Genomic DNA, 21,585 nt, shown 5'->3' on the forward strand with positions numbered 1-21,585 from the left:
GCCGTAACCCGTCCCACCACGGCCTTCCTCTGGGCCTGACCCGTTCCCCTGCTCGTACAAGCTGGTCTGTTATCCCACGAGCGTGTCCAGGGACGGATTACCGCTGGTTCCGTGCGGTGCTTTGCAGCTCGGAGCAGCCTCCAGCTCCGAGGAGAAGCCTCCCCCCGGCCCCGCAGTGGGGCCGCGGCCCCTCCCGCCCGCTCCCGCCGGGCTCGCCGCCTCCATCCCCGCCACCAGAGCTGCCGCCGTCCCCCCGAGCCCCCCGCCCGAGCCCGCTCGGGGACCCCCCACGGCAGCTCCCCGCCGCCATCCCGCCAAACTACAACTCCCGGCACGCCCCGCGCCCGCCGCAAAGCGCCGACAGCGGGGCGGGGGCTGTCACCGCCCCCTCCTCCTCCTCCTTCTTCTCTTCTCCTCCTCCGCTACTTCCTTCTCCAGCGCCATCATGTACCACACCAGCACGCAATTCCAGCACTGGACCTTCCGCAGCGAGGAGGAGCTCGAGCGGCGCCGAGCCGAGGCCAACCGCAAGTTCCGCGGCAAAGCGGCGGCGAGCGGGAAGGTGCGGGGCGGCGGGGTCCTGAGGGGAGGAGGAGGAAGAAGACAGCGGCGCCGGTGGCGGCCTCCCCGCGCCCCTGAGGGAAGGAGCTGGGGAGGGGCGGGGGGGACGCGGGCCAGGCCGTGAGTCAGACTCAGCTTTGCTGTCCTGCAGGTCCAGCAAGGCGACGCCGTCCTTCTGGAGCCCCAGGAAGAGCTGGCCATATGCAAGTACTACGAGAAGCGGTTGCTGGACTTCTGCGCGGTCTTCAAGCCCGCCATGCCGAGATCGGTGGTGGTAAGCAGCAGCCTCGATCCGCTCATGGCTGACAGGCTTTGCCTCCTCCATGATTCTTCCTCCTCCGCTTCCTTGCCTTGTTCTTGAGAGCACGAATATCTTTTAAGCTTCTGTGTCTTCCAGCGTTGCAGTCTGTGTTTCAGACTGCTTCTTACCTCTCTGTTTTCTGGGCAGGGCAGCAGTTTCAAAAACAGGAGAGTTATTTCTCAGCTTCATCCATCTCTTGTAGGTATTACACTTGCCCGGATGGGTTTTAACCGTTTTCCTTCCCGTTCCTTAAGCAAAGAGAATAAAACCTAACGATATGTGGATTGAGGATACAGTAAGATGGTCTCGCTGTCGCTGAAGGAGGCCGTCCCAAAGCTGGGCTGTCTGGCCTGGCTGTTTCTGAAGCGTTGGTGCTTGTCTGACCACCAAGCGAGCTGGCTCAAGCACCTGTACTGGCAGTAAACTAACCTACACAGGAAAAGAGTTAAAAAATAATCTTGGAACTGACTTATTTTGAACGCAGAAGAGTGCATTTCAGAAGAGAGAGAGTGTGAACTGACAGCCGAAGCAGGGAACAAAATTGCGATTCTTTTGTCACCTAACCATTAAGATGTATAACCTATATTGTGCCCTGTCAGTTATTCCTCTTCCTGGTAGATGTGGTGAATAACAAAAGATGAAGAGTGTCTTACCTGAAGACACGTTGGAAATGCAGCGGTAGGCTGCTGTTACGTGCCCTCTGGAGCCAGACCTTGTATTTCAGAAGTGGCCCCCGCAGAGTGTGTGTGCTGGATCGCACCAAGAAATGGTTCTGGAAAACACCTGCTTTCATGCTGATGGCGTTCAGATCAGCTTGGAAATTTGACTTTGACAGACTGAAGTACTTCTAGACACACAGAGAAGTGTAAATGCTAAACGCGTTGGGAGATCTGCTCTAAAAAGTCAGATGTCTTGGGTGGGATTACCTGCAGAACTTTCAGGATAATTTCTTCAGGTTTTGGTTTTTAAACTTCATTTAGATATCAGATTTTTCTCATGAAGATATTGTATGCTTTTTGAGCTTTGTTTTCCTAAATACGTATGAAAATGGAGAAGATAACCAGGCTGCCATTTTTAGGGCTCTTGCAGGTATAAATATATTAGACTTTCAAATACTTGATGACATGCATTGTGTGCATCTTCGTGCCTTAGTGTATCCTGTGCATCTATAGTATATATTAAAACTTTCCTGTTCTGTGATTTTTATTTTTTTAAAATATTTTTCTTTTTTCTCAATCCATTTTTGCTTCTATACTTACTTTTCCCTCCCCCCCCCCCTTTTTTTTTTTAATTTAGGGAACAGCTTGCATGTATTTCAAACGCTTTTACCTCAGTAACTCAGTGATGGAGTATCATCCTCGGATAATAATGTGAGTTACCAATGCATCTTGAGTTATTCTATCAAGCGGAACGTTGCAGGTATAACCTTTATACTAGTCAGGACCTGAAAAAATGAGAAAGGAAATCTGAGAGCTTAAATATGACTAAAGACAGTGTATATAGTCACTTTCAGTTTCCATCTGGAAGTTTACTATGTTCAGAACAGGGTCTTCTGAAGATAAAGATTTTCTGAACACAACTCTTGATTAAAAAGTTGGATGCTGCATATTTCAATTGCTTGCTTTTTTTTTTTCTCCCTCCTCAAGGCTAACATGTGTGTTTTTGGCCTGTAAAGTTGATGAATTTAATGTGTCCAGTGCACAGTTTGTTGGTAACCTTCGAGAAAGCCCTCTTGGTCAGGAAAAAGCTCTTGAACAAATACTGGAATATGAACTACTGCTTATTCAGCAACTGAACTTCCATCTTATCGTCCACAATCCATACAGGCCATTTGAGGGATTTCTAATCGATTTGAAGGTAGTATTGTTTTATATGCTCTCTACTCCTTACACTAACATAATACAAATCTGTCACGGGTCGTGTTAGAAAACTTCATTTCCTTTTGTGCCTGTGATCTTAAAAAATTAAGTTTCTAAAGTGATAGGCAAATATCTGAAAGGAAGTTGCTTTAGTTGTGGTCTTCAAGCACTTTAGATCATTTTTGGAGTAAGAAGATGGCCTGCTATTCTTTAACTTTACAAAATGTTGCTGAATTGTGTGTTCTAAGCTCATGGAATAGGAAGACAAGGAACAGCTACTCACTTTCCTAAATACTTACTTTTTAGACTCGCTATCCAATGCTGGAGAATCCTGAAGTTTTAAGGAAGGCAGCTGATGACTTCCTCAATCGAGTGGCTCTGACAGATGCGTATTTGCTCTTTACTCCCTCACAGATAGCTCTTACTGCCATATTATCTAGTGGTTCAAGAGCAGGAATTAACCTGGAAAGGTAGTCTTTTTCTTTTTCTCTATAGGTATGATTTATTTCCTTCTTGTATAACATTGTTTTGTTCTAGATGTTCTGGACTAGTAGAAGTGTGTATTTACTGATGATTAACACTCTGTTATGTTCTTTAAGTGTGTTTCAGAGCTGAAATGGTAACGTTGTTTCTTTTTTTAACTTTTTTTTCCATTTTCAAAAAGTAGGCGATAAATGCAATTAGTTGGTGTCTGGTTTTTATATTCCTTTGGAAGAAGGAAAAAAAAATTTCAAACTGATGATTTTTCCCTATTTAGAGCAGCATAGGATTTTCAGACTCATCTTGAAGATCAGAGTGAAGAAAGTAGAAATGCAGTAGAAACTGAGAGTATGAAAACCCTAAATAATCACTTAAAGAAAAAAAAAAAGTAAGATTTTCAAGGTGTTTAAGGTTACAGTTGCATGAAATTGCTCTGAACTGGCAGCTACTAGGCACGTGGGAGCTAAGTGATGTGTGTTTGGCTGGCACAGCTGTTCATTTTCCATGGAAACAGACTAACCAGTAAGGTGCTGTTTTAAATCAGTCCCTTGCCTTTATGTGGTGTAGCCACTGGTGTTTACAAAGGCATTATCAAAAACTTCTATGTCATTGCTGAAATGCACAGTTTGTTTGGTTCTTCAGAAGAACAGCTGGTGTTGTTGCTGTAAGTAGCTATATCTAGAGTGTTTTAATCACATGACACTGAGCATTTTTCATCTAGAGTGTAATGGCTGCAGGCACAAGGGCTGATGCTAACAGACAGTTCTTTTTAAAGAAGCCTTCCTTCCACCTGTTCTAAGTGAATCTCATACCTCTTTTGTTCTAGAGCAACGAGGCAGTGTGGGAGTGTCCTCTGCAGGGTTCCCTGTCCTCCCAGAATAGTGTAAAAACATTCAGGTGCTTACTATAACTTGAAATTTGTTGATCTCCTTCCTGACTTTATGTCCTGTACTAGTTCTGCCAAAATTCAGAAAAGCATGCTTACAAAAAGAACTAGAATAATTTGTAGACGGTGTGTAAATCAAGGTATGTGAACTTTATCTTTGCATATCCATGAAGAACTTGAGTCTCTGCCAGCTGCCTGCACCTTACAGTTGCTGTAACCTTGTGTTACATGTGTTTGAGCTGCTGCACACAAGAGAAGCCAATGCTGCAACTCGGGTCTTCAGGACCTGTGAGTAGGTACGCTTGCAAAGGTGGGGCAGAACATGGAAGTCTTGAAAACGTGTCACTCCCATGATGTCAGAGTGTAGGTCAGTCTTGAAAAAGTTGGAGCTTTGGGAAAGAACAGGTGCCACTCTGCTCTGGCTAATAGGTGGCTCCAAATTAATCTTCGGTCCAGTTGTCAGCACAAGGTTAACTAATACTCTTAAATCTGAGCTCTAAGAGAGCAGTGATGCTAACAGAGAAGCTGTCAGCTTAGAGTAATAACCATCTGTGTGGTGGTGTCTCAGTCTGGCAGCTGCAACTGATATAGCCATGTATGTCTGTGAAGTAAGTTTGAAGTTAACACAGAGTGAACAGATTGATATGCTTTGGAATCGTTGGGTTTTTGTAACGTATCCGTAAGAGCAGTTCCCAGGAAGGGGTAAAACTACTTGGTTGTTGTGGATCTTTGAGGACTGTTGCTGATATGTGTTGGGGTTTTACCCAGCTGGTGCATATGTGTGTTAATGTTCTTATTAAAAGGAAGCCTGAATCTCTGAGGGAAGAGGAAGGGACCCATAGACTCTTAATAGACAGCATTTGGGATTTGCTTTCAGCTGCCACAGGAAGCACTCCCATCTTGCAAGCTTTGCTGCCTTTTGGTCTGTCTGAAGGCCACTCTTCTGTAGTATTTGCTTTTCTAGGAGTCATACTGCGCAATAGTGTGATGTTAGTATGATACTTCATAGAATCTTAACTTTAGAGGTGACTTAACTCACTGAGGCTTACTTAAAAGTGTTAAATTCTGCAGTGTTGGAACTTTGGTTCTTTACATGGCTGGGGAATACTTTTGTCACGTTCTTACAGAAGAATAATGTTGCAAGTGACATTTGCTTTTTTTATCAGTTTATAGCACTTAGGCAACCAAACTGTTCTTATTAAGTCTAATCATAAAGGTCTAGCAGATGTAAATAATAAATGATACATGTTTTATTAAGTAATGACAGCTGCCACAAATAACTATGGCAGTTTAAGAACTCATTCTTCCCTGTCTCTGCAGTTATTTATCAGAAAGCCTTATGCTGAAAGAGGACAAAATATCCTTAGCCAAGCTACTAGAAATAATGAAAAGTAAGTAAACATTGGAAAAATGCAATTAACAGAATCTCTAAAGGAAGAAAAACAGTTTTTCCAAACAACAAAAGTTTTAAGCAGAAAGGTGTGCTCCAAGAGGCTTTTGTCACTTCAGGGCATGCCTAAGTTAAGTAAAACATGGGCAGTAGAATGAAACACCTAGCATGTGGTTGCAGGGAGAGAAAACACCGAGACTTTCCTATGATATGAACAAATGAAACTAAAAGGCGAAGGGCCTGATGCTTCTCAGAGCATAAGTGCTGTAGACCATTAAGCGCTGGCAGCTGACTCAAAAGTGAGAAATCTGTTTTGGGAACTAGATAATAGGTTTTGTAAGTCAGGATGAAATGACTCTCTTCAGTCTTTTTGTGTCTTAAAAATTACAGCTTCAGGCAAAAGCTTGCACATAACAGCTTCTACCACCAGAGGGTACCTCTTCTAAGCTAAATGATTAATGTGAAGTGATACTCCAGGATTTATACTTCACTTCTGTTTTGCAGCTATAAAGATGCTTCAAAAGATGTTTAGGTTTGCTAGTGTGAGAAATATGTATATATATAAAAAGAATCAAGAATACTGGAATGATTTAGCTAAGATAATGGGCAATGTAGTGCTCTGATTATTACCTTTTTTTAATAGAATGAAATTTCTAGTAAGTGATCAGTTATTTAATGGTTTAAGCTAATGCATGCATTTAAAATGGGAGAGTGGTAGTATTAAAAGCACAGTCTCTTGACTAAGCTGACTTCAGGAGTGAATGCACTGTGCAGATCACAGGGGTCTACAGATTTAATTTAAATGGAATTTATAAAACTTGAGGTGCTCTTCCCTTTCTCTTCCTGCTAACAAATCCAGTCTCCAGGTTTCTATTGCTGAGGTGCAAAGGAAAAGCTGGGATCACTTACTCTTTACTTGCCTTGCTCTGGAAGGTAGCTTTAGCCCAAAGGCAGCTCTTCTGTAAACATATTAGAGCTGGAAGGAAATTTTGAAGCATCTGTAAATGACTAGTTTTACAGACAACTGGTGGCAGAGGAAAAAATCTTGTTTGTTGCAGGGTAGCTGTAAACTTAATTTGAATTCTTAACAAGACTGAAACTGATCTTTTTTTTTTTTTTTTGAGACTGAGGTACAATGCTGAATGCAAAAAATACCTGTGTATTTTGAAGCTTGTTAGCAGAGTGATGTGAACTCTCCGTTACTCTAATTTACCTTGAGGAAATCCAGACTCAATGATGTTAACAACTTGTTTTCTGTGCAGTTTTTTGTGCTCAGCTTCTGCTCTGCCTTGATGTTGTTCAGAATTAATCCTCAGATGTGAGATGGTAGTTAAGTCTTACATATGTAATATTTGATGCTCTGAAGTTTGAGTGCTATGTAGGATGGGAAGTTTTGTAAGTGAGCCATTTGGGAGGAGTTAATACTTTGAATGTCTAATGCTTGCTTTGACAAATACAAGGAATTTCCTTGGTGAGCTTTCCAAGTCAGCTGTTTGCAGTATGTTGCATGTTGCCTTGTGGTGTCTTGAGTCTGTTTAAAACCTAGACATGATGCTTTCAAAACCCTACAGAGGTGTGGACTTCAAAACATCTTAGATCCTGTTTTTTCTCTGTGTACCATTCTGATTTTTTGGTGTAGTGTTTTTTCTTTTTTACCCCCCTAGTAGGAGGTGCTTGAAAACATTTACTGAGCTCCTGTTATTGTGAGGGAAGGAAGGGTAAACTGGTGGCTCAAGCTTAAGCATGAGGCATAAGCAGTAACAGTAGCCATACTACTAATTGATAAGCTTGTGTAATTCACAAGGTAGAGCAGAAATCACTTAATTTGCTTAGAGCTGTGTTGTTGCCACTGCAGGCATGAAAAATCTGATAAAGAAATATGAACTGCCAAGGCCTGAAGAGGTTGCTGTTCTAAAACAGAAACTGGAGAAATGTCATAGCTCGGAACTTTCACTTAATATGAACCCGTAAGTAGCTACTTACTCTTTGCTGTGTTAAATTTCTGCCTTTTTTTTTTTTTAATTGCTATAGAAACATCAACTTTATCTGATTTGCGCAAGTGAAAATGCAAATGCCTAAAGGTACGTACAAGGATGTCTGTTCACATGCTTGCTATGAGCATCTATGGGAGCCTGAGAACGAAGACTCAAAGTAGAGCTTTCAGTAATACATAAATACAATCTTTTTTGCTGATTGGTGCTGCAACCTGTAACACTGATTGTCTTGTAACACAGAACTTGGAATCCCGGGTGGCTTCTAAGGTCTGACCGCTTGTTGTCATGTGTTATGAGAATCAAGGGCTTTAAAATCGTGATGGAAACAAGAACTGTGTAAAGTGTTAATGTGTTCTTAAGACTTCTGTGGATGGGAAAGGACTTCCTGATTTTTCTTTTCTGCCCTTCTCACATTAGCTCACCCGCTGTGAACTTCCAGCAAGCTGTTTGTTGAGGCTTCAGTAGTTATTTATGTGACAAGTATGTCCGTAATTTAATGTTGTGGCCAGATAAGGAGACTCTGAGTCTTATACAAATACCTAAACATTTCACTTTTTGTCTGGATGGGGGTTAGGAAGAAGAGGAAGGGTTATGAAGATGATGAATACGTCTCAAAGAAATCTAAAATGGATGAGGTCAGTAAACCTATTGTACAAGTGCTTGTTTTTCCACTGTAACTGCCAAGACAGAAGTGACGCAGCTACTGAGACAAACTTCTGCATCTGTTAATATTCTTTTACATGTTGCTCGGACAGAATCTTTTTCAAGTTTGTTTTTAAAAATGAGCCAGGGTTTGTATTTTCCTGCATTTAGGACTGTTCTTAAATACCCCAGCCTTCTGTGGGAGGGGGAAGAACATGCAGGCCATCGTTCCTGTTTCCTGTGCTTTGAAAATCTTTTGACAAAGGGTAGAATGACCACAGAACAATGTAAAGCTTAGTACTTATAGTTCCAGCATGTGAAAGTCCATGATGCCACTGAGGAGAAATAGCTGTGATACTAAGATTTGCAATACTGTGATGAAAGGAGGTTTTGGAAGGCTGAGAACTGAACACTTGAGGAGAAATCCTAGCTCTGCAGGTGGAAACTTGTTCCTCAGAATGTAGATGAAATGAGTATATGCTGAAATATGCTCAAGCGGGCTTTCTTCATGGAAGTTCTGTGTGGTGGTTTTTCTGCTGGCCAGTGTTTTTGAAACTGTTTTCATTTACTTTCTTTGGCTTCTTGCAGAAAGCGGAAGTCAGCCGCTGGACTAAACTTCTACGTCAGCCAATTTGCTAGCAAGGCTTGCATACATTACAGATGGGTAGCTAGTACCTCAGGTTATCAGATCAAGTATAAATAAGGTGGAGATAGACTGAGGAGAGTGACTCAGCAAATTAAAACAGAATTAAGGTAATCCTTCAGATTAATCTAAACACCTTTCAGTGCTTTCATTTGTAACATTGACTGGAAGTTGTCGAGAATGCATTCTGGTGGAGGAACAGCTTTGTGAAGAACCCTTTTTAACTGGACTTCCCTTGGGACTGAAGGCATTGTACAGCCTGATAGTCCAGAGTCTTGCTATTATAAATTACCATAAGTTGATGCTACAGTGTCAAACTAGAATCTAAAAACTGATTTGAACTATAATACAGTTAGCTTTGAAAGTATGTTCTAACAGAATGTAGAAACTGAAGCATGTTTTACGATAACTATTTAATGCTGTGACAACTCCGATCAGTGTTTACTCCAAATACCAGTCTTAAAAAAGCGCATTGAAACTGGCCACCCTGCAAAGCTAGCACTTCTCACATTCTCACAAAATGGCTTGGAGAACAGCTCCTAAGCTCTGCAGACTCGCTGCTTCCTCCCTGCCCCAGTTTAGTTTGAAAGAGTTCTTGTTAATGCTGGTATGGTTTGAGGCAGACTTGATTGTGGGCTTCCTTACTAATTTATGCTCACAATCCTTTTTCCAAAGGAATAAACTAATTGCATAAATTCACATAGTGTACAGAATGTCACAATAAGATCTTGCACAGTTCTAACAGCTCTTGAAACTTAGGCTTTTTAAATACTGATGTGTATGAACTGCCAGTGGTTTGTACTTGTGTGGTTTCATTTCTGAGTACTTGTCACGTGCAAGAGCAGAACTGGGCTAGCCGGGACATAAAGGAAAGCGTGTCCTTTGTCTTTGGACAGCTTATAGTATGTGCATACCGCTCAGATCTCGAGACCTCATTGTTCCTCTAGCTGGCTGATATTAACAATATTTATAGCTGCAAGTAGTTAGGCCGCAATATAGAAGCACACAGTCTGTTCTAATCTACTTGTAAGATTTTTCTTATCTCACAGCTGACATTAATACTGACAGCAAGGCTGTAACTGGTATGGAGAGCTCATCAACTTGAAGCGATGGAAGAAACACACGGGGTACTGGCTGAGCACCAGTAGCTCGGATGCCAAAGCAACAAAGCGATAAAAGCACAAGATACTAGTGAACAGTTGCAGTATGAGGTCTTGTGGAAATCTCTACATAGTTGTAAGGAAGAAGCATGAGCCAAACCTCAAACAAGTGCTGAAAGGGGCTGCTAAAGCAGCTGGGCCTCCATGTCTTCAGGCACAGATAACCAGCTTTAAGGTTAAAGGGGTTAGTCACCACTAGTTAAAAATATTTCTGTAGTCTTCTGTTCAGGGAGTACTTCTGTTAGGTACTAAATCTTGGTCTTAAAGAGCATAGCGGTTTTTTTGGTGTGATTTTTTTGTATGGGGGGTTGGTTTTGGTGTTCTTCATAAACATGGCGTGGTTGTAGAAGCAAGGAGCAGGGCTTTGTCCCAGGAGGTTTTCAGTCCTGTGTTCTGGGATTAGCCACTGCTAGCTGCCAAGAAAATCCTCCCTCTGATGTATTTATTGAGTTGGTCGTTTTCTCTCCTGTCACAGACACGGACCACAGTGAGCGATGTTGCTTGGGCAGGGGACAGGCCAGGCAAGAAACACTTTGAATGAACCCAGGAATCAAAACTCCATTGGAGTCTCAGAACAGGCTAAAGAAACCCCTTTAATTGTGCTCATGCTTAGCAGTGGGAGCAAGCCAGAGCACAAATCCAGGTCGCGGGGAGCTAAGGAAAGGAAATAACCTTGCATGTTGTTCAGCAGTTGTTGGCCATGACCTTGGGTCAAGCATCCGAAAGGGGGCTCAGCAGGCACCTTCTGTGTAGGCCTTGCGCAGATTCTTGCTTCCAGTCCGAGCTAGCCTTGTAAGTAAACCAGCACTGACAGTTGCTGCCTGGTTGTCGGGATTAGAACAGAGGGTGCAAGGTAAGCGTGGGGAGGTGTCCTGCAGATGTGGCAAACCACTAGGCACTGTGTTTAAAAGTTTAAACTTGCTGTTTGACTATTACTGATAGCAGACACAGCTCAGAGGTGGCGGAAGCTATCTGTGTTACTAAGTAAGTAAGTAAGTGCTCTTTAACTGGCATACATAGTAGGAGTTACCGTGACAGCCTCTGCAGTAGTACCATGCACCTACAGGCACGCATTGCCTGGCCCACCTTACTGTAAAACATGCCGAATTCACTTACACATTGCTCATGGCATTGCTTTTTTCCCTTCCATTAGGAAGAGTGGACTGATGATGATCTTGCTGACGCAGTGTAACCTTGAAGGAAGACCGAATCCCATGACTGCAAGTGTAACCTTGAAGAAAGGCAGAATCTCACCACTGCAGAAACTACTGTTCAGTGTCAGGGGATGAACCTGCCTGCCACAGGTCCTTACTCTGTGTCATGAGGTATTGAAAAACTGACAGAATCTTTGCAATAAAGCATGTGTCACTGCTAAAATAATTCACAGTGGTTCCATTAAACCCTCCCTCATCCATTTGAAAGTCAAACGTTAGTTAAGAAATGTGTCACTCAGGGAAGAGTTTTGGTTCAGGAACAGTTTGAGATGCAACTTCAGCTACTGCTGTGCTGTGATTCTGCACTTTGGTCAAAGTGGGCATTTAGTGCAGGGGATAGATGGGAGCAGGAGACAGGTGTGGTATTGGACCCCTAGATGCCTTAGAGCAGGCTCTGCCCCCCTCTATCCAAGCTTCTTGTTGAAGCAGCTGAAAAAACACAGCTATGCCCATAACACCTTTGGGAAGCTCTTCTCAAATGTACTAAGAGGCTACAGCAATGTGTTTGGTAATACAGAAAGTAATACACCTTTGTGGCTTACTTGGCAGCTGTGATCGCAGGTGACGCTGCTGCGACTAACCTACCTGGGGACACTGACAAGACTATTTTTAAAATCTTCCTAAGTAGTTAGACATGTTCCAAACGTAGGGCACAGTCTGTTTTGTTTTCGTGCACTGCTTTAGCATATAAGCAGTTCTACCGTACACACTGAAGCTGTGTTGAGTCATGTACTTCGGTTCTGAACTGGCTGGACCCTGTAAGCCTTTAGAAGTACATCACATTAAAAAGATGTTGCAGAATGGGACTTGTGTGACCTAACAATGTACAGAGAGAGAACTAAGGAGGGTGCAAAACAGGACTGTTAATTACCTTTTCCTCTGAGATGCAGTTTAATACGGGCTTGGAAGCAATAGGCCAAGCAGTGGTTTTATGGGATGATTTAAAAAAGAACTCAGCAGTACTGAGGCTGAGCAAACAGGTGTCTTTCTTTACTAGGCTGTACTCAGAGCATCGCCCCTGTCCCTCAGCGTAGGCCTTGTGATGGTCAGGGAGCGCTCAGCCGCAGCACTGGCAGGCTGGCTCAGCTGGAGGGGCCAGGGCAGCACAGCAAGAGCCGGCTGCACGCCCCAGAGACACGCCCCAGTACCGCAGCAGCAGCACACCCAAAGGCAGCCTGCACCATTTGGCACGACAGGGAATGGAAAAAGAAGTTCTGACAGGAGAGAGAGTGTAGCTGTTCTACTGGCGTAGCAAGCATGTTCGATTATACAATTATTTCTGATTATCACCTTAGTTGTTGTCAGTTTCGGCATCCTTTTATTCCTTAGTAGATCACTGCCTAGAAGAGTTACAAATGGTGATGCTGAAGCACCCTCTGAATCAACTGCATACCTTAATTTTTAACATCTACTTTCTTGCCCCATGAGAGAGACACCCATATGCCTTCATTTGTACAAGGTGATGTTGTTCAGAGGACTCACACTAAAGAAGTGACGCCGCGCAAACGTTTCACTGTGCACCATGTGTGCAGACACTAAAAAATTTCCACAGCAGCCAAAGTTAGCCAGTTCCCAGAGAGAGTTGATCTGCAGCTTGATTTATTTTAAAAACTTAATTTTCACTTATAAAAATAATAATTATGCTAAACTTACAGTACACAGAAGACCAACCAATACATATTTTATAAAATGGTTTAATGAATGCATGCATGTCTGATACAATGATCAGTAAATTTACTGAATTCAAATTATTTACTGTTGTAAACATTTTACAAAAGCATTGTGATTTATCTGGATATACAGTTCCTGACGGAAGAACTATTCAGACTGAATCAGCGGCACATCAAAAAATAAAGCTGACAAGACCCATTCTGCATGTTCTCTTTCAACATGATTCCAGCAAGAGAAACAGCATGGTATAAAAAAGTGTAAAGATTGTTCCTACCATAACATCAAATTCTGGAAACTGTAAATACAAGTTAAAGTGGTTGAAACAGTCAAAAGTCATAATTATTGTAACCAGTTGAAAATTACAGTAAGAAATGTTATCCAGTTATATGAAGCTGTCAAAACCAAGACATTTCTTTTCATGTCAGTTGATAATTCTTTTTCCACAAGACAGCAAAACTTTGGCAATCAATCAGAGGCGCTGAAAACAATATTCAAAAGTTCAAGACACAGTCACAGCATTTTCTTTGCGGAAGGTGAACTGTACACCAAGGCTCAGAGGTTGTGAAAACTGTTTCCAAGTGGAAAAAAAAAAGTGCAAATGTCCTGCACAGATAGCTTAAAAAGCTGCTGGTACAATCATTCACCAACAGAATCTTTGTTTTCTTTTTGCATAGTTCACACACCACTGGGAACGTGACAGGGTGTGCTATTTTTGGCAAGAGCAAGAAGAAAGTGATACTGGTGTGAGTCGCCATGTTGGGCATGCTGGATCCATGCAGAATTCAGGTAGAGGGCTGCTACCTGGTGTTATTGGACACTGAATACTGGTTTTGTTTTTGTTGAAGCAGTTCGGTAATAGCCAAAAGCTTCTTAAGAACATGCTGTAGAGAGAGAGTTCGTAAAACCGTACATTAGCAACGGGAAGCAGAACAGTCTTGCTTGAGAAGCATTTTCAGCATTAGCCTATCAGACCCACTACTAGGTAAGTTTAAAATAGATTAAAGCCAAAAAAAGGAGGAAACAGTTGATTCTGTAGTCAATAAGACGCTGCTTCGAAAGAGAAGTCTAAAACAGCGTTATGAACTTTGCCTTTCTACCATGGATCTTTTTGCTGCGTTGTGGTTTAACCAGGAGACCGAGAAAGCGCACCGCTGACGCGCTGTTGGGGTTTGCTGCGCTCGTTTAACGTACTGGCAAATTGGGAAGCAGAAATCAGAGGTATCGATAGAAAGCTAACAAAAGTAAATTTCTCAGCTGAAAACACCCAAGATCCTAAAACTACCGCCCCAGAGAGCCTGTCAGGAGCAGGTAATTTTGTGGGTTCAGGCTTCCTCTAGAAACTATAACTTCCTCTGGCAACTTAAAAAAAAAACCAAACCTCTTTGGTTTTGCTGCATAAAGAAACAAAACTACGGACTAAGTATTTACAGCTAATAACCTCCTGCTGAAATGCACGTATTCTAACATGTTTATCAGTCATCCTGCCAGCCGGAAATACCACAAGAGAACCCTGGTATGAAGGGGTAACTCAAAACCTAGCGCCTGTACCTCTGACGCGCTCGCTAACCTTTGTTGCTCACCTGCATTACACCTCGCTCATTACTGAGCGTCCGGAGTTCGTCTGAGTGTACCACGCATATCTCATGCAAGGCCGCCAGATCACGAGATAGGTCAGTTCTCGAGTGCTCTGTAGTGTCTGGAAGCTCAGGAACGTTCTTCAACAAAAAAAGACGAGAGCAGGTTTAGGGTGCCCAGTCCCCAGGCACACAGGAAGATCAACTACAGCTCTACAGCTGTCCCAACACAACCGGTCTGTGCCGCAAGCAAGTACTGCAATGTTAGTCTTCCCAGCTAAGTCTCCAGTCTATCTTTTTATCACCAGTTATGTATTTCCTCTTCTCTGCAAGCATGTGCTTTATGAGTATACTGCAATTTCTACTCCTGCTGGAAGGGTTCTTGCTAAGAGATCATGTATTGCTATGCTATCACTGAGCGGACCAGAAAGCTACTGCAGGTGGACACTCATAACCTTCCCCTAAATGAGGGGGAATCCATCCTTCAGATATTTTTTTCCATCTAAATGACAGAACAGCAGCAACAAAAATCCAGCAAAAATCTCACCTATCAAGTAACTCATTATGCTGGCCATAAAATAATAATGTAATTAAAACAGTAGATTAGTTCAACAGTTTCTTGCAAACCAACAGTTTTCAGAGACCTCACACAACATCTGTCATTTAGAGAAAACTGACGTATCGTAATATGCAGAAGTTGCAATTAACTAGAAAAAGGTGGCGTATGGCAACCGACCCAAATGCCACACTCATTTTTATATCAGATCAAAATATTCTGAGGTTTTAAAAATGAATTCTTGGAAAATACACGTCTATAATGAGGTCCTAACCCATATATGTGTTACAGCTGTCGCACAGAAACCAGTAACAGTTTAAAAGAATACAGTAACTGCAGTTCGCTTTCAAACTACAGTATCTAGAATGCAGGGAGCGACACGTTTGGTAATGCAGAACTGAAATTCAACCTACTATTTTTTAAAGCAGAATATAATTTCAATCTCTGTTCAAAGCCACACGACAAATTACATACAAGAATTTTTGTTTTAAAGCGTATTTTTAAAGATCTGTGTTTTTTTGGCCAAAATTTCTAATCCTCACAGCTATAAAATCTATTTCAGCTCCTCACATCTGCACAGGCACTAAATGAAAAAAGTCTAAGATGACGTTTGATGGTTTTAGTTCCGTATGACAGGCCAGCAATCTGCAGTTTCTGAACAACTGCAGGAAAAAATTTATGCAGTAACAAGCACTCAAAACTGTGTGGGAGCTGATGCATTTTGGAACTAGTTAATAATTAAGTATCTTTCATTTAGAACGTTGCTCTGTAACTTCCAGTAAAGTTTTTTTAACCACTTACCCCAAGTTCATCCAAGAACATGATCATGCGATGCTTGTTGCTCTTGATGAATGGATTTACCCCTTCCATATATGGCTCCTAGTAATTGTTAAAAGTATTCGTTAGAACAAATCAATGCCATGATAACGGCCACGCCTGAAGCGGACACAGCGCAGTCAGGCAAGGGACACTGCAAACAAAGTACATCATCTAGAGCAGTTCTGTTTTTTCAAGTGAATTCCTAAAGCCTGGTGCACAGCCAGTCACAAGATTCCAGAATTCACTGTTTTATTACAGTCAGAGGATTCCAGATCTCCGATTCAGAAGTTTTCTTCTACATGCATGCTGACATGAATCTGCATTAAGATGAATGCGCAATTTCTCGATTCCTAGCTGCAATGAACCAAATGCTTTACTTTTAAAGGTATGATCAGGAATAAGTGCCCTCTTTCTTGTTCTTTCATTAACGCTTACATTCCAAGTTATGCATGTCAGAGAAATAACTCTACAATGCCAGCCTGAAGTCACTTTCATTACGCTTAAGTCAACTAAGATTTGTTTTCCAGCCATGTTTCGGCCTGGGAACTGACACAGACCAGTTGTCGCTGGGTTTCTCTTAGTGTCCAAGACAAACTATTGAAAGCTCGGACTTTTTAGGGCACTTAGTTTACAACATTTGTTACGTCTAGCAATATGAAAATGAGTGCCAATGGAAGCGGTGCCTTGAAGCGCTCCAGCATGGAAAACACCCGCCTAAGGAGTAAGTTAATGCAGGGTGAAAGCACAGGAGGGGGGAGAGTCAGAGGTTGGCACGTGTTCATTTGTTTCAGAACTGGATAGTCAATACCAAGCTGGGAATTCAGTCCTGATTAGCCTCAATCTGAAAGTTAATTACTAAACATAGTTAGAACGTGTGTGTGGAGTGCATTTCAAGGCTGTGGATAGAAGCACGCCAATATCACTGAAACATGCCTCCTCTTTGAGGTCAAATAATCAGTGGAAATGCGAAAAAGAAAATCTCCCATCATCTATTTAAGGCAGAATATTTGTCTTTGTGGTTCTTTCACATCACAGATTCCTGCTCTGGCAATTCTCAGTTGTCTTTTTGATACAGATATTCCAAGAGAAAATGTGCCCATGTTACCATCATGGATGCTTTTGTTGCAGTGGGATGGCTGCCTGCCTTTCCTCTCCCAGTTCTGCCCTCTAACGCAGGCAGTACTGGAGTGTGACCGCTACCTTTTCTCTTGCAAACGGAAAAAAGAACGCTCCGCATCCTTTCACTGATGTGTCTGGCACAAACACCTGCCGAGTTTATCTGTGTTCTCATAACATCAGTACGTGTCTGCACCACGCTCTGCGATATGGTCCTTCATCCATCAGTTATTTCAACAGACCGTCGCTGGTGTTCCTACTACCAGACTCAAGATCTCCGTGGGATGTACCGAGTCATTAGCATGAGTTTCGAGATCACTTCCTCTCAAATGATTATGGCTCCTCTTCCCGATTTGACCAGACTTTATGCTGCTGCTCTACTGCAGATCAACACCCTGTTTAGCTCTAACTGAAGAGGACACAACAAGCCGCAACACCTCCTTGCTGATGAGAACAAACTGGTGACGTATCAGGCTTTGCACAAAAAAATGGCAACAGATTTTTGAGTGTATTAAACAGGAACATTGAAATGTAGTGGAAACATAGCTCTAGGCTGTTCTGTGTGTGCAAATTTATATTCACCTTAGCTCCAAATTCAACCAGATTTGCTAAATTCTGCACAGACTTGGCGACCAGCGTCAGCGTTCTTGCAGCAGTGGGGGAAGGAGAATCTGGCATGAACACAAAGCAGAGAGTTACTGGCCATTCCATTCAAAACTAGCAGCAGACACATGAAAGTAAAGCTTTTCTCCAATTCATATTTTTTCATGGAATAAAATATGTTTAATATTATAACAGAACTGCATGTGGAAGATGCCACTTGGTGAAGTAAAATTTGTGTTGCTTAATAATGTCCACAAACGTATATACTAAAATTAAAAATCTTATTATTTTATTAATAGTTGCATACAGAACAAGTACGCAAAACACAGTGGTGTAAGAGGTGAAGTAAGAACCACTTTCACAAAAATGAAAGTTCTGTTGAAAGGATTATTTTATTCTAACAACAAATTTACCTTTAGAATTTTTTTTAAAAAGGCAAGTTTACCTTTTTGCTTATTTGTGCATACCCACATGAGCGGGCTTCTGACAGGTTGTACAAATTATGCTTTAACTTACTGGCATCAGGGAAACAGAGTAAGCGTTACATGCGATTGTGATTTGTATCTCCATGGGATTCTAGTCACTTGCTGTACTTAATATTACACTTAACACTCCACATTAGCCACTTTGTCAGTTAAAACTTCATTTTCCGACAAGTGATACCACCCAGTAATATCTTACAAAATTATTATCCCTCCAGTTACGGTAAGCGGCCTGGTTGAAAGCCAGGTTTGCAGTGTTCAAAAACTGACATGGCTATTATATAAGCTCTGAAATTTGCAATTCTTCATAAGAATGCTATATGCTCCTCATTGTCTACCTGCACCTTCTGCTGTTTTTCAACCCCCTCTCCCCCTGTCCAAAATCTGTTGAAAAATAGGGTCTGATTTTCCTTGCATAGCTGGAGCTATGCAACTCGTGTCTGCTGTTCATCCGATCCAGCGCTTGGTTCAGGACATGCCTTTGAAGCAGCAATGCTGGGAAACATTACTAGCCTTGGAATCTGGAACTTCAGGTTAGGAGAACTGATCTGAAGAAGGGAATTACTTTAAAAACCACGAAGATGCTTGAAATGAAGGATTTGACTTTTGAAACTATATTATTTTCAGTCACAGTTGTCGAGGTGATAGGATTGCTGCTGATACTGAGCCGTCCCACACACCCAGCCTTCAGAATAACTTCTTCCCTGTTACGGGCAGAAGGTATGCTGGAAGCATTGTTCCAAACGAAGGGCTGGCTCATCCCTTTTTCTGAACTGCCCTAAAAGCCCTACACGGCGTCCGCAAGTTCACCTTAGCAGTGATCAGGAATATCAGCCGAATGTGCGTGAGCAGGACTTTAACGCTGACAGACAAGCTTAAAAGGCGTTGCTCAAATTTACAGGTAACTTCTAACACCTGCAGACACACTGCAGCCCAGGTTAGGAAGTACCTAACTTGCAAATTACATGAAGATAATAAAATCCTAAAGAAAGGACCACTGTGTAACGAGGGACATGTTTCCCAAATGCTTTCTCCAAAGCCTGTATGGAAATGATTACTGGGTGAGAAAGGAACCAGAGTACAGCTTAAAGACAGATGACAGACAGCATGTCACATTGTCTTAAAAATTATCTATAAATTAAGAAAAAAAGCTTTTCTGAAGCAAATGTCTGATTTCCTCCTATTTCCAAATCAGCATTTTACGGCTAGGGAGGTTAGGAGGAGGAGCAATACCTAGTGCGAACTAAATGCCCTCCACCTTGGGGTGATCTTTGCCGAGAAAAAAAAAAAAAACCCACCACAAAACAAAGATGAAATATAACATGCAAACTTTTAAAACTAAGTGTGCTGGTTTTGGCTGGGGTAGAGTTAAGTTTCTCCACAGTAGCTGGTACGGGGATGTGGTTTGGATTTGTGCTGGAAACAGTGCTGATAGCACAGGGCTGTTTTTGTTCCTGCGGAGCAGGGCTTGCACAGAGCCAAGGCCTTCCCTGCCCCTCACCCCACCCCACCAGCGAGGGGCTGGGGGGGCACAAGGGGTTGGGAGGGGACACAGCCGGGACAGTGACCCCAACTGACCCAAGGGGTGTCCCACACCACATGGCGTCACACTCAGCACATAGAGCTGGGGGAAGAAGGAGGAACCAAGGGACATTCAGAGCGATGGCGTTTGTCTTCCCAAGTCAGCATTATGTGTGATGGAGCCCTGCTGCCCTGGGGATGGCTGAGCACCCGCCTGCCCGTGGGAAGGGGTGAATCAATGCCTTGTTTTGTTTTGCTTGTGCGCGGCTTTTGCGTGACCTGTTGACCTGTCTTTATCTCAACCCACAATTTTTCTCACTTTTACCCTTCTAATTCTCTCCCCCATCGCACTGCGAGGGAGCGAGAAAGCAGCTGTGTGGGGCTGAGTTGCCGGCTGGGTTTAAACCATGACATTAGGCTACTCAGATGTCCAAATATTACTAATAGAGTTTTCAGTAGTTTATGCTTTTCCTTTTTTCCTCTCACAGAAGTTAAAAATGCTCAAACATTTCTAGGGGATTAGGGCAACTGCCACGGGCTAATCCATGCCCTCACCGTTAAAGCTTCGCAACAGGGAGACGTGGTGCCTGACGTGAGCCACCACCCCAGTCACCCCTACGAGCTGTTCTGGAGAATGCCACCTGATACCGGCCCGCACCGTGCCGCAGGCCAGTACAGCCGTTCTGCAGTCCTGGTCTTGTGAAGAGGAGTGTTCCCTGTTGGTGGTTTAGTTAACAACTATAGACACACTCACCAAGAGAACATCAAAAACAGGGTAAGACTTGACTCAGTGAGAGCATTCACTTAGCACGCCCATGGGAACTCTCCTATATATGGGTTTTAAGTCAGACAAGATTCCCACCTCGAGTCCGGCCAACCCACCCTTTCTAAATGCCACCCCTCCCTCTCTCCTCTTAAAGATTCCATGTTTGAGATTGATTGTACTTAATGAGTCAAAGTAAAGAATTCTCCAAAGGCCGGAAGCTATCTAAGCAGGACATTCGAAAAAGTTTTTCAAGCATAACTTTTGAGGTGCACAAATGTATTCCAAGCTCTGCAGACACATTTTCAACTTTATAAATCTTGTTCATTTAAGAGATACAACAAATTTCAACCATTAACTTTGGCATTAACTTTGGCAATACATTAACTTGTATTCAAAGTGACATGTGGAGATCATGCACTTCTGTATTTCACACTGCTAGAATATATTCCACATTGCTAGACTTTAACTCAAAATTGTATTATTAGGTACCACAATGAATGTTTTTCTGGACTTTAAAACAACACTGGCAATAACCACAATCTAACCTTTATGGGTGAAAAGCACATGTTGGCTGCCTTATGGAGGAGTCAGTCAAGTGACATGAACAACATGACTTTGGACAGCATTCAAAAAACTTTGTATTTTGCTACATTAAACACTACATTAATTTCATGCCTACTACTGTATAAAGTATGAACTCAATCTGAAGCATATAGTCACCTGAGATGATATTAAACATCCTTGGGTTCAGGATAGCAGGACAAATCAGTCGAAGAAAAACAAAGCCACTGAAATGGGAAAAAAAAAATTGTATTTTGTTCAACAAAATTAGAGAATGAATACAAAATTATGTAGTCTTTAAGAATTCAAGTTACCATGGAATCTAAGACAGACGCCAACCACCCAGCCTGTGCTCTATGAATAAGTTAACAAATTAGGAACATCATGCTATGACTTCAACTATGATAAAAGCTGAAAGAAGAGGCATATTGATTCCCAATTAAGGTAAACTGTTGAAACCACGTGGGAAGAACTTAATTGTGAAGCCATACTAAAGTCAATCTCAGACTACAACAGCTTCAAAAAGGCGGCGGCCCTGGTCCCTGGCCTCCCAAAGGTCTTCCATTGTCTGCTACAGCCAGGTGCCCATCCTGCAGCCACCCGCGCCCCCATGCCCACACAAGGCGGAGCGCAGGAGCGGGTGGGCAAAGGGAACCCCTCTTTCAGCAGTAATGCAGCCTTAGGCCAGCTTAAGCTGATCCACATCCTGATGACTATGCTATAGTAGGGGAATAACATGGGATCTGCTGCCTTCCTCCCAGAAGTAACTGCTGCTGTCTAGAACGC

The 21,585-nt window shown here is 42.5% G+C and overlaps 2 protein-coding genes across 2 annotated transcripts in view; one reads left to right on the forward strand and one right to left on the reverse strand.

Moving 5' to 3' along the window:
• The first annotated feature begins 405 nt into the window (after positions 1–405).
• On the forward strand, positions 406–11,296 carry CCNH (cyclin H). The gene is made up of 9 exons (XM_075079557.1): positions 406–562; positions 713–835; positions 2,159–2,232; positions 2,509–2,719; positions 3,028–3,191; positions 5,408–5,478; positions 7,333–7,444; positions 8,046–8,106; positions 11,070–11,296. The coding sequence occupies exons 1-9, from the start codon at positions 446–448 to the stop codon at positions 11,106–11,108; spliced, it is 972 nt and encodes a 323-aa protein (XP_074935658.1). The 5' UTR covers positions 406–445; the 3' UTR covers positions 11,109–11,296.
• Positions 11,297–12,808: 1,512 nt separating this feature from the next.
• Positions 12,809–21,585, reverse strand: part of RASA1 (RAS p21 protein activator 1) — a 67,609-nt gene continuing 58,832 nt past the window's right edge. The window contains exons 21-25 of the mRNA XM_075079556.1: positions 20,959–21,026; positions 17,449–17,537; positions 15,733–15,810; positions 14,382–14,516; positions 12,809–13,682 (exon numbers count right to left, since the gene is read on the reverse strand). Of these exons, the coding sequence (XP_074935657.1) occupies positions 13,599–13,682; positions 14,382–14,516; positions 15,733–15,810; positions 17,449–17,537; positions 20,959–21,026 (454 nt within the window). The 3' untranslated portion in view covers positions 12,809–13,598. The remainder of the gene's footprint in view (positions 13,683–14,381; positions 14,517–15,732; positions 15,811–17,448; positions 17,538–20,958; positions 21,027–21,585) is intronic.

The sequence above is a fragment of the Phalacrocorax aristotelis genome, chromosome Z (genome assembly GCF_949628215.1).
Source record: "Phalacrocorax aristotelis chromosome Z, bGulAri2.1, whole genome shotgun sequence".
NCBI lineage: Eukaryota > Metazoa > Chordata > Aves > Suliformes > Phalacrocoracidae > Phalacrocorax > Phalacrocorax aristotelis.

Coding starts and splice junctions, on each gene's coding strand:
- CCNH (XM_075079557.1), top strand. CDS start 446: ATGTACCACACCAGCACGCAATTCCAGCACTGGACCTTCCGCAGCGAG. Junction 7,445..8,045: donor CTTTCACTTAATATGAACCC/GTAAGTAGCTAC, acceptor GATGGGGGTTAG/GAAGAAGAGGAAGGGTTATG. Junction 8,107..11,069: donor AGAAATCTAAAATGGATGAG/GTCAGTAAACCT, acceptor CCCTTCCATTAG/GAAGAGTGGACTGATGATGA.